This window comes from Cherax quadricarinatus, chromosome 17 (assembly GCF_038502225.1).
Source record: "Cherax quadricarinatus isolate ZL_2023a chromosome 17, ASM3850222v1, whole genome shotgun sequence".
NCBI lineage: Eukaryota > Metazoa > Arthropoda > Malacostraca > Decapoda > Parastacidae > Cherax > Cherax quadricarinatus.
This window is the reverse complement of record NC_091308.1, coordinates 39815382-39835340: the sequence shown is the minus strand read 5'-3', so window position 1 is coordinate 39835340 and position 19959 is coordinate 39815382. Positions and strand designations below refer to the sequence as shown.

The following is a 19959-nucleotide window of genomic DNA, read 5'->3' as shown; positions in this document are numbered from 1 at the left end:
ACTACCAGAGTGAGAGGGGAGGATGAACCAGCAAGATTGGACCTTGTGTTCACCCTGGGCAGCTCAGACATTGAGGACATCAAGTATGAGAGTCCCCTAGGAGCTAGCGACCACGTGGTTCTGTGCTTTGAATACATAGTAGAGCTGCAAGTGGAGAGAATAACAGGAGTAGAATGGGAAAAGCCTGACTATAAAAGAGGGGACTACATAGGGTTGAAGAACTTCCTGCGGGAGGTCCAGTGGGACAGAGAACTGGCAGGAAAGCCAGTAAATGAAATGATGGAATATGTAGCAACAAAATGCAAGGAGGCAGTGGAAAGGTTCATTCCCAAGGGCAACAGTAACAACGGGAAGACCAGAACAAGCCCCTGGTTCACCCGACGGTGTAAGGAGGCAAAAACAAAGTGCAATAGAGAATGGAAAAAGTACAGAAGGCAGAGAACACACGAAAATAGGGAGATCAGTCGCAGAGCCAGGAATGAGTACGCACAGGTAAGGAGGGAGGCCCAGCGACAGTATGAAAATGACATAGCATCGAGAATCAAGACAGACCCGAAACTGTTGTATAGCCACATCAGGAGGAAGACAACAGTCAAAGACCAGGTGATCAGATTAAGGACAGAAGGTGGAGAACTCACAAGAAATGATCAGGAGGTATGTGAGGAGCTGAACAGGAGATTTAAGGAAGTTTTTACAGTAGAGACAGGAAGGGCTGTGGGAAGACAGAACAGAAGGGAACATCAAGAGGGAATATACCAACAAGTGTTGGATGACATACGAACAACTGAGGAGGAGGTGAAGAAGCTCTTAAGTGACCTTGACACCTCAAAGGCGATGGGACCGGACAACATCTCCCCATGGGTCCTTAGAGAAGGAGCAGAGATGCTGTGTGTGCCTCTAACCACAATCTTCAACACATCCCTTGAAACTGGGCAACTACCTGAGAAATGGAAGACAGCTAATGTAGTCCCCATATTTAAGAAAGGAAACAGAAACGAGGCACTAAACTACAGACCTGTGTCTCTGACATGTATTGTGTGCAAAGTCATGGAGAAGATTATCAGGAGGAGAGTGGTCGAACACCTGGAAAGGAACAAGATTATAAATGAAAACCAGCATGGGTTCATGGAAGGCAAATCTTGTATCACAAACCTCCTGGAGTTTTATGACAAGGTAACAGAAGTAAGACATGAGAGAGAGGGTTGGGTAGATTGCGTTTTCCTAGACTGCAGGAAGGCCTTTGACACAGTTCCCCACAAGAGATTAGTGCAGAAGCTGGAGGATCAGGCACACGTAAAAGGAAGGGCACTGCAATGGATAAGGGAATACCTGACAGGGAGGCAGCAACGAGTCATGGTACGTGAAGAGGTATCACAGTGGGCGCCTGTTACGAGCGGGGTCCCACAGGGGTCAGTTCTAGGACCAGTGCTATTTTTGATATATGTGAACGACATGATGGAAGGAATAGACTCTGAAGTGTCCCTGTTCGCAGATGACGTGAAGTTGATGAGAAGAATTAAATCGGACGAGGATGAGGCAGGACTGCAAAGAGACCTGGAGAGGCTGGACATGTGGTCCAGTAACTGGCTTCTCGAATTCAATCCAGCCAAATGCAAAGTCATGAAGATTGGGGAGGGGCAAAGAAGACCGCAGACAGAGTATAGGCTAGGTGGACAAAGACTACAGACCTCACTCAGGGAGAAAGACCTTGGGGTGACCATAACACCGAGCACATCACCGGAGGCACACATCAACCAAATAACCGCTGCAGCATACGGGCGCCTGGCAAACCTGAGAATAGCGTTCCGATACCTTAATAAGGAATCGTTCAAGACACTGTACACTGTGTATGTTAGGCCCATACTGGAGTATGCAGCACCAGTCTGGAACCCACACCTGGTCAAGCACGTCAAGAAGTTAGAGAAAGTACAAAGGTTTGCAACAAGGCTAGTCCCAGAGCTCAAGGGAATGTCGTACGAGGAAAGGTTAAGGGAAATCGGACTGACGACACTGGAGGACAGAAGGGTCAGGGGAGACATGATAACGACATACAAGATACTGCGGGGAATAGACAAGGTGGACAGAGATAGGATGTTCCAGAGAGGGGACACAGGGACAAGGGGTCACAACTGGAAGCTGAAGACTCAGACGAGTCACAGGGACGTTAGGAAGTATTTCTTCAGTCATAGAGTTGTCAGCAAGTGGAATAGCCTAGCAAGTGAAGTAGTGGAGGCAGGAACCATACATAGTTTTAAGAAGAGGTATGACAAAGCTCAGGAAGCAGAGAGAGAGAGGATCCAGTAGCGATCAGTGAAGAGGCGGGGCCAGGAGCTGAGTCTCGACCCCTGCAACCACAATTAGGTGAGTACAATTAGGTGAGTACACACACACACACACACACACTCAACACACACACAGACACACACACACACACACACACACACACACACACACACACACACACACACACACACACACACACACACACACACACACACACACACACACGCACATACACCTTGATGAGAACCAATTCTTTCTTTGTAGGATCCTCTTCTCTTATACAGTCAGCTCTTCAAGGAACGAAGTTATACCTTGATAATGATGAAGTGAGTTGATCATAGGTATTGAATCTAATTTTATCCTACCTCGGAAGAATTCCGAGTACATCTCATTCACCAGATTCTAAATGACTTGTATTTTTAGGGCTTCCTAATGAATATAATTTATTAATAACGTACAATCATAATATCAAATACCAAGAAAGATGTAGAGGGATATTCACTTTAGCTAGTCAGTCTCGACAGATAGCTTCTCGATGAACCCTTGCCTTTCCTTGCGTCTGCTGACCTCTTGTTGTCTCCGTGTTTCTTCACCACTACTACCACTCTTCTCACCACCACTGTCACTGTCATTACCATTTCTTTAACACTACTGCTGCTTCACTATCTCCAAAACTATTAACCTGACTTTTTTTTCATCGTGAACACCAACCGCTTATTCAACTTTCATCATTTTGTCCCATACCAGGATCACTTCCATCACCACCATTATATCTTCCATCATCACCACTTCTACCTTCATCATCACCACTATCAAAATATTGTAAGCATCACCACTTCCTTTGTCAAAATCACTTCTTCCAACCACTATTACATCGCTATTAAATTCACCATTTCATCAACCGGCACACTTTCTTCACCATTTTTTCCACTCCTTTCCCTCCCCATGCATTTCCATCACTACTGACAAACTAAGCATCGACGAGATTATCATGCTTGGAGAAACTAAATGAAAACAAATCAACTGGACTGGTTGTTATTCATGCCAGAATTATAATGCAGATATCAAATCACTTACCCCCTGACGATATTATTTAAGAAATCATTAGTAGTTGGTAAAACGCAAAAAGACTGGGAATTTGCAAATGTTACCTTCTTATGTCCTCAATTATTGTCCCAGCAGCTTAATCTCAGTTTTAGGGAGACAAATAGAGACTATTATAAGGGACAAGATAGTTAATTTTAAGAAAAATGTCAACCAAGTAATCGAAAACTAGCATGGATTCGGCAACAGATGATCATAATGTGGTTAGAATTACCGACAATATATTATGTGCAAGGACACATGTGCAACTTAGGAGACATTCTGTGGCGGCAAGGATTCGCTGTTAGGAACTTTGTTGGTTTTATGAAGCTCTTGAAAAGGAAATGTTTTCGTTGTAAGATATCTCATTAATTGCATATACCTGGATCCTTTGTCCTAATAACAAAAGATCCAAAGATCCAGTTATATATACGAAAACTGGGATGAAAATCTCTCAACAGTTGCAGTACATCGACACTGAAAGTGGTACTCAACGAAGAAGTGTCTGATTAGCCTGCCGTCTAATTGAATCCTCTTCGCAGAGTACATAAATGGTCTCGAGATAGAGATAACATCTAAGATGGAAAATTTGATAATGACACCTAACTGATGATAAGTGCAGCATTCAGAGCAGATTCTTTGAGTATTCAGAGTGACCTAGAAAGTATGCGCTGTGGTTGGAGACATGTAAGATGGGCTTCAACGTTAATTAGTGCAATGTAATGCAATTTAAATATAGCAAACATGAATGCGAAGTGTAGTAACAAACCAACTGAAACAAGAGAAGAACAAAACCGTGGAGCAGTCATAAAGATTAACCTCAAAAGTACTAATCAATGCCTACATGCCTGCAGTAAAGCTAATAGAATGCTAGGGTTCATAACTAGCAGTAAAGCTAATAGAATGCCAGGGTTCATAACTAGCAGTAAAGCTAATAGAATGGTAGGTGTCATAATTAGCAGTAAAGCTAACAGAATGCTAGGTGTCGTGGCTAGAAACTTGGAGCACAAAAACACCAGACACCATATTGACTCTATAATGGAGTTAGATCGTATTCTATATATGCCACTCAGACCTGGCTCCAAATTTCAAAAATGACTAAGATATGCTGAAAGGGTACAGTGAAAACCTACCAAGCTCATGCAGTTATACAGAAAGAAACTTTTTGAAGAAATACACAAAGTGTATTTACCTGAGGGTCTTTCCCTGACTGGCACTAATTTATTACCTCGTCAAGGCTGTTTAGTTCTTACTAATGCTCGACTGGTCGGAATCTTTGGGTGTGGTCTATAGAAGACTCCAGCCCAACTGCAGACTCATAATATAACCCGACAAAAAATGCCTGTGTATTACAGACTTACGTAAGGTACCTTTAACTGTCTTACGTGGAGAGATTTATGTGCCAGAAGGAGAAATTCCTCGTCTTACAGCCTTCCCAGGAAATTCTAACAACAGCTGATCAGTTGATTACATTGGTCATCACACATTTTTTTTTTTTGGCCAATGATATTACACAGATTTTAGGGTAGGTTCGTGGTGTAAATTCCGAATGTCATCGGTTTTGCTTAATTGGTTGTATTTTTTGAGAAAATTGGTTTCCCATTGAAAAACATAAAAGATGTGAAAAATATATTGATCAGATGGGGTTAGCTTATAAATCGCATTGAAATTATTTTTAGATCATGCAAGCAAGCAAGGTTTACCGTAATAATAATAATTATAATATCATTATTTACTACAAGTACATGTACACAGTATACAGTCCTGGCTGACATCAGTGACTTACTACTATATAGAAAGCCGCTTGTTATGCTGAGCATTTCGTGCAAATTAGGTCAGTATTGTCCGAGGATGCGACCCACATCAGTTGACTAACTCCCAGGTACCCATTTTACTGATGGGTGAACATAGACAACAGGTGTAAAGAAACACACCCAATGTTTCTAGCCTCGCTGGGAATCGAACCCTGACCTCGCCGTGTGAAGCTTTCACTTCACACGGCGGAGCACCAGACCACGGTGCTCCGTGACCAGTACTTATGATAGCAAAGCTTCTCCAAGATCATTTTCATATTTTCGTATTCTTCTTTAAGTTTTGTTGAGTAATTGGAAAAGATGCAAACTGGCTGCCGACAGTTTCCTGGCCGATATTCGAGTCCCATTTGAAGAAGTCCAGGATGTTATCACAGTGTACAAGTTCTTCATCTTGGTTGAAGTAAGGAAGGAGTTCAGCCTCTCTTGTCCGATAAGTTGATATTTTAACTTCTTGTTGTAGACATTTCTTTTATTTTAGTCTGGTTGCTAAAAGTTCAGATGCTTGCTGTGACAGACCGAGGTCATGTATCAGATCATTGAGTTCTTCTTGGGAGAACTGCTGTGGTGTTGAAACGCTCACGTCATTTTCACTTTCGCTGCTAACACCTGTGTTACATCCTAAACCCTGAGTTAATATCAAAAAGGCACAACACCATGAGTGGAACAATACACAAATAACCAGCACATAGGAGAGGGGAGTTACGACGACATTTCGGTCCGACTTGACCATTTACAAAGTGACTTTGTAAATGGTCCAAGTTGGACCGAAACGTCGTCGTAAGCTTCCCTCTCCTATGTGCGGGTTATTTATATACATAACCCAGAGTTTCTTCATCTGACAACGGGAGGTCAGGCAGTGTTGTAAACACTGGTATAGGAACGTCTTCACTGTGTGGCACAAGTCTTCTTGCTAAATCTGGATCAGGATATTTCCACTTGACTTTCTTGTATCGAATGAAACCTTTCACATTCATCGTCGTGTTGTTTTTTCCAGCTTTCTCCACACCATAGACACACAAAAGTTTAAACTTTTCCTTTGTCCATATATCCACTGTCGTAAGCACTCTACACAGGTTTTGCACACCATATAGGGAGGCCAAGACTTGCCTTGTTGTCCAGTCGCTACTCCAAACTAAGCAAGATAGGTTTGTTTTAGAAAATCTGTGAGTTTTTCCCCTTTGTTTTTACAAAGACTATTTGCCATAAATGTAGCAGAATGCATTGTGATTATTTAAGCAGGCTCTTCGTGAAGAGCTCATGTTTCTATGGAAAAAATAACAAAAGGCTTAAAATATTGTCAATGTATATACAAATTGTCACTACATATGCGTATACACGAGTTATGGTTAAGTTCCTTGTTAATCAAGGGGTAGGTATGCAATATCTCACAAACTAGAGCCAATTTGAAAAAACCTACTGCCATTTTCGAATTCAACAACCCCAAAATACCCTAATTACGTTTAGATATCCTTGGCAACGAATTTTTTTTTTTTTGACCAGTAAATTATAGAACTAAGGGCCCGTAATTAATGCCAAAATTATCGTGCACCTAGCCTAAGGTAACTCCCTAAACTGCAGTCTTAGTCTAGGTTCTGTCTAACTAGTAAATTACAACTAATTAGTCTTACAATCAAAGTTTTGGCCAATAGGGTGGCAACAGCATGACACCTCAGCAGGCAAAAGTCTAGGGTAACGCCTCCACTTATCTCTCTCCCCCCTCACCCCTCCCACTCCTCACTTGTTGCTCTTACATAGGAAACGAGGGTTTTTCTTCACTGGGAAAGGAGAAGAATGTGGGCCTGTTTCACTTGGCCAAACTTGGTCACTGTCCATGATATCTTTGGTATGTTCTCTAGCTACCATGCTGTCCGCCGCCAAGACCGTGAGGTGGCTGCTGGTTTCTCCTCACTGGACAGTGCAACTCTAGAGGCACTAATCCGTCTGTGGTCCGGATGTGAACAGCACCTTTTTAAGACCTCAACTATCCTGACGGTACCATTCCCATTGGGGTGCATGGTCACTATATTCCCTAGTGGCCATGTGGACCTCGGGCCATCATCAATGCCCCGAGGTCCAGTGACGTCATATTATCAGGTGCCTCGGCCTTATGGAAGCGTTCCCTTGCAGATAAAGGTAATCTTCATGTCAGGTCTGACATCTAGAATTACAATGCTCGAGCTTCCGTTTGAGTTGGTCAGGCTCAAGAAAATTATGATTTTCCAAGATATCACTCTCACTATCGTAAGGGTTCTTGAATGGAGATATCACAGGTTGAAAGTAGACACACTTGTAGGATGGTAGATATATTGTCAGACTGAGATGAGAGATGGAGCCCGGTGCCAAGCCTGTTCACGTCTTGTAGGTCTGCCGCCGAGTGAGAGCGGGACAAAGGGATCACTGCCCATGTGTATGCCTATGACGTCACACAAAGCCAAAGGCTTACGAGGGATCTCGTGTCTAAAGCACAGGGATGATACTAATATGCTATGCTATATAATACTGGGAATACAGGGATCAGCAACTATGCTGACAGCTCGGTCATGTTACGTATGTCGTCCCGACATACACTACTATCTATAGGCTGAACAGGCAGGCGGATCTGGGCTGATTCTATACAATAACAAATGCATATATAACTTAGAACTAATGGATGGTACAACATGATTTTGACGTAATGGGTGTTAACGTAATCATTACAAACTATAAGAACAAATCATTATACAATATGGATGGAATTGATCGATCGATCTGTATTCATGCACTCTACGGATTCTGAGGAAGAATAAATATATACAAAGAAGTGTTTAACAGAAAGGCAGATTCGGTGCACTCAAATCTAGACTATTAATTCTCAGAATACGGAGGGAACGTGAACACGAAAATTTCTGACAAACTGATCAGCTAATAATAAAACACACAGTTGACAAATTCATTCATCTCGGACATCTAATTATGCAGGCTGTTTACACTTAAACCCAATTCTGCGAGGGTAAGGTTTACATATGCAGAATGGTTATCATCTCTGGGAGGATCGAATTCCTCTGCAATGGCTAACACATGCCTTGACTGAGAGAGATCTGAAGGAGTATCTACAAGATACAGGTACAATCACTAGTGACTGTGGAATTACTAACTGGTAAACTCTTCTGCTTGGAGTACCCAACTCGGCTGTTCGATACAGTAACTCTTGGCTCGTTACAAAGTCACTAATGGGTACTGGTGGCTTCACAGTAAGAATAAGATCTTCCTGGAGCAGGAATCGAATCACACCAGAACACAAGGGATCGGTTCTTTGGGCATTTTTGACATCCTCGACAGCAAATGGAGGATCTGCAGTAACTACACTAACGTGTCGCGATAAAGCATCTGCGACTACATTCGACTTGCCAGGTAAATTTTTAAAAGTGGGATTGAACTCTTGGATAGTCAAGGTCCATCTGGCTAACCTTCCAGTAGGCTGTTTGTTCTGGAATAAAGGTAACAGTTCTTCCTTACTGGAGGAAAGAACAAACTCGGTGGAGTGGATGACTCCCCCCGGTTGAAAAAATTAACGCTATAACACGCAATATGAGCAAGGGAGAACGAATCTACTATCTCAACTGCAAGCACAGGAGAAAAGAAATGAACACGGTGAACAATGCTGATATTCAATCTGAGTCGCACACAGTGACACGAGGTATCAGCTATAAAGAAACTACACTTACAAACGTTAACATGTGAAAGTTACTCGAGAAATAACTTCTTACAATGCACTGATTACTGTCAACTAGGATGGGATCACCATCTGAAACACAAGGAACAACAACAGACACTCTAGTGAGAACACTTGCTGTAACAGAGACGTCTTTCTGCAGACAGCATGTCACATCAACAAGAGATGGCATTACTAGTTGCAAGTAATCGTTTTCTGACAAGGCATCCCCTGTGGCGAAACTACTACTCGAACTAGCAGTCATTGCAGGGATAGGCTGTGCACTCAAGGCAGTCTGAGTGTCCCCGGACACTTGAGGCAACGGAACACTATCCTGCAAGTCTGAAGGTATAGGTGGAACACAGATGGGAATGACAGAATTACTAGTGCCTGACCGCTCGGCTACGTTAATAAGTAATTCGTGGATCTATAGGAACTTAATCTGAACTTCACATTTAACAGCACTTTAACAAATCTCAGATACAAGCTGTGAGAACAAACACATTGCTCAAGGGCTAGGTATTGTCTTTCAGTCAGTAAGGGAATGTTGGTACTGTGGACTGATTCATATTGACTTTGACTGGAATGATACACTAAGTGAACGTTCAAAAGTGACTGGGACATCTTCTCAGTGAAAATACTGAAGGGCATAAGTCAAGAAAAATGGAGAGAATGACACAATAAGCTTAAATGGAAAAAAATGCTTAACTATTCTGCATAAGTAATTAAAAATTTACAAGTTACACAGTAAGCAAAGAACTCACACAAGAATAATATGCAACTTAACAAACACTGAAAATCAAGAGAACTTGTACTTTGCTCAAATCTAATATGCTCAACTTTTACTTTAAATTGAATAAATGGCACAGTGAGTTGTCTTTACTTTCAATGCAACAAGGAAAATACACAATAAAATAATAAAATGGACTCAATAAACTTGAGCAAAAATTAAAACAAACACACAATTCACTGAAATTAAAAAAAAAATAAAATGACAGACAGAATAAAATACTATGGACAGAACAGAGCATAAGAAACTGCACTGTAATAAACTGTATTGCACAACACTGCATAAAATTTTCTGCAAGAAAAACTTTAATAGCAACACAATATTTGCACAAGAATTATTGCAAAATGAGTCTGTGTGCAATAATTAAAATTATAACACACAAGAAAAGAAATATATCAAGGAATGAACACTTTAACTCTTAACTGCACTTAAACAACAAGCAAAAGAACAATTTACTTTAGAAGGAGAACTTAAAAATTGCACTAAGAGTGAATTTGTTCAATAAAATATGAAAAATAATAGGTGCTAAAACACACAACAAAAAGAAATACAACACTTACAGTGATGCAGAGCACAAAACATCAACATAAACTCAGTACTAGAATTTTCTTGCAATGAAACTTGATGTTTTTAAAAAAATTTTGTAAACAGATTTCTTGCTGGAGCTTTAAAAATGGCACTATTGTCTGTGGAAATAAGACAAATTAAACACTGGCTGAATAAAGGAATATGAACACAAGAATGTTCAACACACAGGGAACAAAAATAATAAAATTACACAAATGCTGGGAAGAAAAAAAATAACAGACAACACTGAGTTGTGATGCAGAATATGAGGTGAAAAATTACTGAATTAATACACTGGAATTCTGAAGTTTAAACACAAGTTCTATACTGCTCATATGTTGCACACACAACAAAGGAAACACTAAGTACTTACTTCAAGTGTGTATAAAAAGAAACACAACACAACAGATATAAAATAATGCACGAAAATTAACACTGAATTAAGGAGATTAAAAGAAATTTATGCAATCAGTACATGATAAACACTGAGTCTGATCAAGAGTCACTGAATGTCACTAAGAGAAAAATTCACTGGGAACACAAAAAAAATGTCTCAACACTCGCAAATGTCTCTAAAAAAAAAATATTATAGCTGTAACACTTGAAAAAATGAGATTGATGGATTGTTTATATCGTCTTGCTGCTGTCCTCTGCACAGATGATCGTAGAATTGCGCTTAAATCGGCGAGAGACAACACACAGGAGGCTTTTAAAGATGGCGCGCCACTCTCTAGCTCTTGACCCCCTATGTGGTCCTTAAAATATGGTGCTACAACCCTTAGCAGAGCACCAAAACACTGATGAGGTAGGTGAGTTGTAATGGCCGACTGTAGTTGGGTTTGTGGGTAATGGCTGAGCGAGGCGTCTGGGACCGGCAATGGTGCGACACACGTGATCGTGAGTGGCTGGGCTTATGGGTTGAACGTCGTAAGCCTCACTGAGAAAACCCACACTGCCGCGAAGATAATTCTAAGCCGGCTGGCTTAGAAGAAACCCACGAAATACTACAACACCACAAGGATGACAAGGAGCACTCAGAATGCTTGGAACTAGAATCACAAGCGATGAAGGCTACTCATGTGGCTTGCTTGAGTACTGGGGTAAGACACCTGGGTTAGTTGCTAGCTGGCTTATCTTAACCCTTCACACAGAATAGCTTGATAACTTCACACGATGAGCACAGCAGGGGTGGAAGCTGGCTTGGCAGGCAAAATAATTGGATGGAGTAGGCTAGGCTGGACTGGACTCGGGTGTTCTGACTCCCCCACCACAGACTGGAAGCTGGCTTATTTTGCAAACTCGGGTCGACCCCTCGGGAGTAATGCAAAAAAGCAGGAAACACTAATACAAAGAGACTGACCAGTGAATAATGTAGAAGCTGGTAGAGTAGCTGGCTTGAGGTAGCTGGATGGGGTGAACCTCGGTAGTCGATAGGCCTACTGGTCACACGAAATGGCCGTCTTGCTGGTCGACAATTTTATCTCCAGAAATCGCTGTAATCGTCAGAATTACAGGCTCACCGCTGGCACCATTTATCGTAAGGGTTCTTGAATGGAGATATCACAGGTTGAAAGTAGACACACTTGTAGGATGGTAGATATATTGTCAGACTGAGATGAGAGATGGAGCCCGGTGCCAAGCCTGTTCACGTCTTGTAGGTCTGCCGCCGAGTGAGAGCGGGACAAAGGGATCACTGCCCATGTGTATGCCTATGACGTCACACAAAGCCAAAGGCTTACGAGGGATCTCGTGTCTAAAGCACAGGGATGATACTAATATGCTATGCTATATAATACTGGGAATACAGGGATCAGCAACTATGCTGACATCACATACTGTCTCAAGTCGACCTCCATATATTCTATGAGATGGACTCAACACTACTAGGTTATTCAAATCATCATTGACATACAACAGGTTGGTTTTTTAATATTGTTTTTCACCACCACCACCACCCCCACCATCACCACCCCCACCATCACCACCGCCACCACCTCTACCATCGTCACCACCACCGTCAGCACCGCCGCCGCCAGCACCGCCGCCGCCATAACCGCCACCACTCTCTTCCATCACTCTCCACCCACTACCCAACCACCCACTAGCCAATCACCACCCACCGCCTCCAAAACCAACCACCAACTACCAACCAACCGGCCACCATCCACCCACGACACGACCCACCATACCACCCACCATACCACCCACCATACCACCCACCATACCACCCACCATACCACCCACAACCTAACCACCACCCACCCACCACCCACCCACCATACCACTGATCAACTACCAACCATCCGCAATCACCACCCACAAACAACCACCCACCAACCAATACCTACCAGCAGTCACCACCCACTAACCACCACCACCACAACGACAACCACCTACTGTCACCACCCACCAACCACCACCACCACAACGACAACCACCTACTGTCAATAACCACCAACCACCACCACCACAACGACATCCACCTACTCTCACCACCCACCAACCACCACCACCACAACAACAACCACCTACTGTCACCACCCACCAACCACCACAACAACAACCACCTACTGTCACCACCCACCAACCACCACCACCACAACAACAACCACCTACTGTCACCACTCACTAACCACCACCACCTACTGTCACCACAACAATCACCACCTACTGTCACCACCCATCAACCACCATCATCACAAATACTCGCTGCCACTTCACAACCCTCATTAATTCGCCCATCATTTCAAGTGCTTCTCCTCTCTATTCCTTCATTATTATTCAGTCTTTCCCCTTTTTTTCCATAACATTTTTCATTCTTATTATCTGTCTCATATATATTCCGTCAGGTTTCTTGTGTTTTGACATATTTTTCCACAGGTATATTCTGCTGATATGTTTTAGGAACGTTGCTCTCTAATGTATTTCATCAGCTCTGTTTGGTCTAATGTATTTATCCACTAAATTTGTCACACTTATTCTGTCTGCAATATATTCCATTAGGCTGTTCAATCTCATGTATATTATCAGCATAATTATAATTGCCTAAGAGGAATTCCATCAGGATGATTGTATTAGTGGTGTTATATAAAGTACCGCTGAGTGGTATAATACATCAGGATGATAGTATTAGTGGTGTTGTATACAGTAGTGCTGTGTGGTATAATACATCAGGATGATAGTATTAGTGGTGTTGTATACAGTAGTGCTGTGTGGTATAATACATCAGGATGATAGTATTAGTGGTGTTTTATACAGTAGTGCTGTGTGGTATAATACATCAGGATGATAGTATTAGTGGTGTTATATAAAGTACCGCTGAGGGGTATAATACATCAGGATGATTGTATTAGTGGTGTTATATAAAGTACCGTTGAGGGGTATAATACATCAGGATGATAGTATTAGTGGTGTTATATAAAGTACCGCTGAGGGGTATAATACATCAGGATGATAGTATTAGTGGTGTTATATAAAGTACCGCTGAGGGGTATAATACGTCAGGATGATTGTATTAGTGGTGTTATATAAAGTACCGCTGAGGGGTATAATACATCAGGATGATTGTATTAGTGGTGTTATATAAAGTACCGCTGAGGGGTATAATACATCAGGATGATAATATTAGTGGTGTTGTATAAAGTTCCGCTGTGTGGTATAATACATCAGGATGATAGTATTAGTGGTGTTGTATACAGTAGTGCTATGTGGTATAATACATCAGGATGATAATATTAGTGGTGTTGTATAAAGTTCCGCTGTGTGGTATAATACATCAGGATGATAGTATTAGTGGTGTTGTATACAGTAGTGCTGTGGTATAATACATCAGGATGATAGTATTAGTGGTGTTGTATACAGTAGTGCTGTGTGGTATAATACATCAGGATGATAGTATTAGTGGTGTTGTATAAAGTAACACTTTGCGGTACAATAATTTATTTTAAACATCAACAACAAGTGTGGTTTAGCTGTGGCAGTATACAAAGAACACACACATATATATATATTTTTTTTAAATATGTGTAATATTTAAAAATATATTTTATGACCACAATATTAAGGCAAAACGTGTGAATAAACGGTATTTATGGGATTGGGTCAGTGACTAAAACTGGAATGTATGGTAAGAAGAGGAAATAAAATAAGTGTTATGGACATCATACGATATTATAAGACACCACGAGGAAAATTTTAACTACGTGTGTGACTGCAGACGCCAAATATTCATCTGTATGTGGGAGCAATTTGGTTGGTGTCTTTCTTTTAAGTGTCTCGTCCAGCTGGGTGTATAGAATCACTCTCTCCCTACCTTCGAGCGCCGGGAGATAAATAGGAGCAGCCCAAACAGAATATTTATTAAGTCACTAGGATAGCTAAGTAATTAGCTGAATTTTCAACTACATAGGCAGTGACGAATGTGCCACAAAAGATCTCTTATGCACTAATAAGTAATCCAATAGTAATTTTTATAAGATATAATTAGAACAGTGAGAGAAATTTAAAACACTTTAGAAGAGTGGAGCAGCAGCAGCCTATCATAACATAAACAGTGACTAACTTTCAACTACATGGGAAATGCGCAATGTACCTATGAATGTTAATAAAGGATCTCATGTAAATCAGTAAATAATATAATAGTAATTTTTAATATATAATTAATTAGGAATAATTTGAGAGAAAATTTTTGTAACCTACAGAAGAATGAAGAATGGTGTAGCCTAGTGTTTCGAATACATAGTAGAGTTAACAATGGAAAGTAAAGCAGGACGAGAAGGATGGAAGAAGCCAAACTTCCCAAAGGAAACTGCACAAGTACGTGTATAAGGTAATTCCTACATGAAGTGCAGCGGGTAAGTGAGCTAGAGGGAAAGACAGTAAAGGAAATGATGGAACACGTGACCACAAAGTGCAGGGAGGATGTGGAAAAGTTCATACCGAAGGGCAACAGAAACAACGGGAAGACCAGTGTAAGCCCATGGTTTACAAGGTGTGGAGAGGCCAAAGCCAAGTGTTCTAGAGTATGGAATAAGTATAGAGGGCAAAGGACCTAGGAAAACAGGGAGTTGAGTCACAGAGCCAGAAGTGAATATTCATGGATAAGGAGAGAAGCCCAACGTCAATACAACATTGAAATAGCATCAAAAGCCAAATCTGACCCAAAGTTGCTATACAGCCACATCAGGAGGTAAACAACAGTCAAGGATCGGTTAATCAGATTGAGGAAGGAGGCGAGCTCACTGGGAACAATCAGGAGGTATGTGAAGCGCTCAGCTCAAGGTTCAAAGAGGTATTCACAGTGGAAACAGAGAGGTTCCTAGAAAACCGAGGTGGTAGGGTGCACCAGCAAGTGCTGGACACACTGCACACAACTGAAAGGGAGGTTAAGAAACTGCAAAGGAAACTAGATGCCTTGAAGGCAGTGGGCTTAAATAATATCTCTCCATGGGTCCTGAGAGTGGGAGCAGATGGACTGTGTGCCACTAACGACAGTCTTCAATAAATCTGTCAAAACAGGGCAAGTGCCGTTTTTAAGAAAGGAGACAGACAGGCTGCATTAAATTACAGACCAGTGTTACTGGTATGTGTGCAAAGTAATGGAAAAGAGTGATGAAGCACCTAGAACGCAATGGACGAATACATGACAACCAGCACGGCTTCAGGGAAGGGAAATCCTGAATCACAAACTTACTGAAGTTCTATGACAAGGTAACAGAAGACAGGAGAGAGAGAGGGATGGGTAGACTGTAAGGAGGCTTTCGACACACTACTACACAAGAGACTGGTTGAAAAGCTTGAGGATTAGGCAGGAATAGAAGGGAAAGTACAGCAGTGGATCAAGAAATACCTGACAGGGAAGAAACAAAGGTTTGTCGGTCCGAGACGAGGTGTCAAAGTGGGTGTATGTGTTCAGTGGGGTTCCACAAGGGTGAGTCCTAGGTCCGGTGCTGTTTCTTGTATATGTGAATAACATGACGGAAGGGATCGAGTCAGAGGTGTCCCTGTTTGCAGACGATGTGAAACTAATGAGGAGAATACAAGCAGACGACGATCGGATAAGCCTACATGGGATCTAGACAGGTAAGCCTGGTCCGACAAATGGGTCCTTGAATTTAACCCGAGCAAGTGCAAAGTTATGAAGCTTGCGGAAGGGCAAAGGTGACCGCAGATGGAGTACAGCGTAAGAGGTCAGAGGCTGCAAAATTCACTCAGAGAAAAGGATCTTGGGTGAGCATCATACCGAGCACATCTAGGGCGCACGTCAACCAAATGACTGCTGCAGCATATGGACACCTGGCGAACCTGAGAACAGCGTTTCAACATCTAAGTAAGGAGTCATTCACTACACCGTACAGAGTGTACGTCAGGCCCATATTGGAATACGCAGCACCTGGTCAAACACGTCAAGAAATTAGAGAAACTGCAAAGGTTTGCGACAAGACTAGTCCGGGAACTGAAGGGTTTGTCCTATGAGGGGAGGTTAAAGGAACTCAACCTGACAATACAAGAAGACAGGAGGGATAGGGTACACATGATAACGACGTATAAAATACTGAGAGGAGTTGACAAGGTGGATAGGGGCAGAATGTTTCAAAGATGTGAAAGAGCAACAAGGGGTCACAACTGGAAGTTGAAAACTCAGATAAGTCACAGGGATGTTTGGAAGTATTTCTTCAGCCATAGAGTTGTCAGGAAGTAGAACAATCTGGAGAGTGATTTTGTGGAGGCAGGCTCCATACATAGCTTGAAGAAGAGGTATGATAAAGCTCTTGGAACTGAGAGTAGATATAGCAGCGACCAGTGAAGAGGTGGGACCATGAGCTATGAATCGACACCTGCAACCACAATTAGGTGAGTACACACACACACACACTAACATGCTCATACTAACTCACTCAAGTGAACACTCACAGACATAAACACACTACCTAAGAGATCCCTTGCAGAAGTGACATCAGGACACCAGGGCTTCCAGGAGGGAAAAGAAATGAGAAGAAGAAAGAGAGAGGTCACTAATTATTCATGGGCTTCAGGAAGCTGAACGGACAACCTATGATGAAAGGAGAGGTTGGGAGAAAAAAAAGATTGAGATAATCATCACAGTAACAGGAGAGAAGGATATGTCCCACCTGACAAATTTTCACAGAACTGGAGGGTATTCGAGGGGGAAAAAATCGCTCATTGAAATTGACATTCAAGACAGAAGTGACAAGGAAGAGGATGCTACAACAGAAACCACTGTTAAAGAACTTCCAAAAATATCAGTGAATGTAACTCAGCCGGGACAGAACACAAAAAGAATGGGAACAGCTGAGAATGAGGGTAAGAAGGCAATAGGATAAGGAAAGAGAGACAGGAAAGTTCAGCTTCAAGGGGAACACCAAACACAAATGCTCACAGAACCACCTCAACTCCTACTACCCCATACCAGCCAAACACAATAACCAGAGAGAAGCCACATACCATAGGCCCCCCTTCCCCCTACCCCCAGCACTAATATCACCATCGCAGCAGACTTTTTCACCCCCCTCCCTGTATGCACCAACTTTTCCCACTACCCAAAATACAATACTGGTAAGGAAGCTAATGATTAGGTTTACCAAAGCAGATGGATTAACAAGACTGTGGCGTGGCAAGAACGAATCACTGAGGCATCCCCGTACATCATAGTACTCATGGAGTACTATGCAATCTTCCCGACTGGTTATCAGATCCTGAGGAAAGACAGAAAAACAGAAGAGGAGGAGGAGTGGCACTGCTCATCAAAATCCAGTTTTTAAGGAGATGGGAAGAATAAACAGAGAGGAAGAGGCTGACTACATAGTAGGAACACTTCAGACCGAGGGTACAAAGGTGATGATAGCAGTGATATACAACCCGCCACTGAATGGCAAAAGACCAAGACAAGAGCATGATGAGAGCAACAGAACAATGGTAGATACACTAGCCGAGGCGGCCAGAAGGGCCAACATGGGTAGGGCAAAGTTACTCGTCATAGGTTCTAGGAAAACCTAGAACCTCATGAGGAATCAGAATCATGGAGGGCTATGGTGGTGGAGACAGTATTGGTAAACTTCATGCAACAACATGTTAGGGACACAACCAGAGAGAGATGAGAGGATGTACCACCAAGGATGAACCTCATATTACAGAGGAAAGGCCACTTGGAGTTAGTGAACATGTGGTCCTGAGTTCCAGATACCTTGTTCAGTTAACACTGGAGAGTGAAGCAGCACAAGAACGACTGCAGAAGCCAAACTTCAAAAAAGGGGGACTACACTGCTATAAAGTAATTCCTGCATGAGGTGCAGTGGGAAAGAAAACTAGAGGGGAAAGACAGTAAATGAATTGATGAAACAAGTGACCACAAAGTGCAGGTAGAAGAGAAGTTCATACCAATAGAAAGACCAGAGTAAGCCCCTGGTTTACCTGTAGGTGTAAAGAGGTTAAAGCCAAGGGTGCTGGAGCATGGAGAAAGTATAAAAGACAAAGAACTCAAGAAAACAAGTTTAACCGAAGAAACAGAAACGAATATGCTTGGGTAAGTAGAGAGGCCCAGCGAAAATACGAGAATGACATAGCATCAAAAGCTAACTCTGACCCATAGTTGTTATACAGTCACATGACGAGGAAAATAAAAGTTATGGACCAAGTAATCAGGCCGACGAAGGAAAGAGGGGCGCTCACAAAGAGTGACCAGGAATTATTCACAATGGAGACAGAAATATTTCCAGTAAACAGAGACAGTTGGGTACATCATCAAGTGTAGGACACACTGCACATAACCAAAGAGGTGAAGAAACTGCTAGGTGAACTAAATATCTCGAAGGCGGTGGACCCAGATAACATCTCTCCATGGGTCCTGAGAGAGAGAGCAGAGAAACTGTGTGCTGCTAGCAGCAATCTTTAATAAATCTATAGAAAGATGGCAGCTTCAATAATTCTATAGAAAAAGGGCAAATGTAGTACCAATTTTAAAGAAAGGAGACAGCATTAAACTACAGACCAATGCCATTGACTTGTATAGTATGTAAAACTATGGAGAATTTACCAGGAGAAGGGTGGTGGGGCACATAGAAAGGAATGAGCTCATACATGACAATCAACAGAAGTGTCAGAAATCTACTTGAGTTTTACGACGAGATGAGAGAAGTAAGACAGGAGAGAGAGAGAAATGGGTAGACTTCAATTTCTTTGACTGTAAGAAAGCTTTGGACACAGTTCCATGCAAGAAATTAGTGCAAAAACTAGAGGAGCAGGCAGGAAAAACAGGAAAGGCATTGCAGTGGGTCAGGGAATACTTGTCAGGAAGGAAACAACAAGTGAGAGTACGTGATGAGGTGTCGGAGTCATTCCAGACACTGTACACGGTGTACGTCAGGCTCACATATGAGTATGCAGCACCAACATGGCACCCACACTTGGTCAAACACCTCAAGAAATTAGAGATAGTGCAAAGGTGTGCAGCAAGACTAGTCACGGAGCTAAGAGGTATATCCTATGAGGCCATGTTAAGGGAAATCAGTCTGACGACAGCGGAGGAAAGGAGGGATAGATAATATGTGATAACGACATAAAATTCTGAGAAGTATTGACAAGGTGGATGGGAACACAATGTTTCAGAGATGGGACACACCAGCAAGGGGTCACATTTCGAAGTTAAAAACTCAGATGAGTCACAGGGATGTTAAGAAGTATTTCTTCAGTTATTGAATTTTCACGAAGTGGAA

General features: G+C 42.2%; 1 protein-coding gene and 1 long non-coding RNA gene across 2 annotated transcripts in view; one reads left to right on the top strand and one right to left on the bottom strand.

The window, feature by feature from the left end:
- Positions 1–19959, top strand: part of Epac (Exchange protein directly activated by cAMP) — a gene marked incomplete at its 5' end in the record, with an annotated part of 1038330 nt that overhangs the window by 909830 nt on the left and 108541 nt on the right. Inside the window, 2 exons of the mRNA XM_070086005.1 lie at positions 7037–7369; positions 18665–18770. Of these exons, the coding sequence (XP_069942106.1) occupies positions 7037–7369; positions 18665–18770 (439 nt within the window). The remainder of the gene's footprint in view (positions 1–7036; positions 7370–18664; positions 18771–19959) is intronic.
- Positions 8495–12049, bottom strand: LOC138852831 (uncharacterized). Its single transcript, XR_011392110.1, has 2 exons — positions 11019–12049; positions 8495–10347 (listed from the first exon to the last, which is right to left on the bottom strand). It is a non-coding gene; the product is annotated as an uncharacterized lncRNA (long non-coding RNA).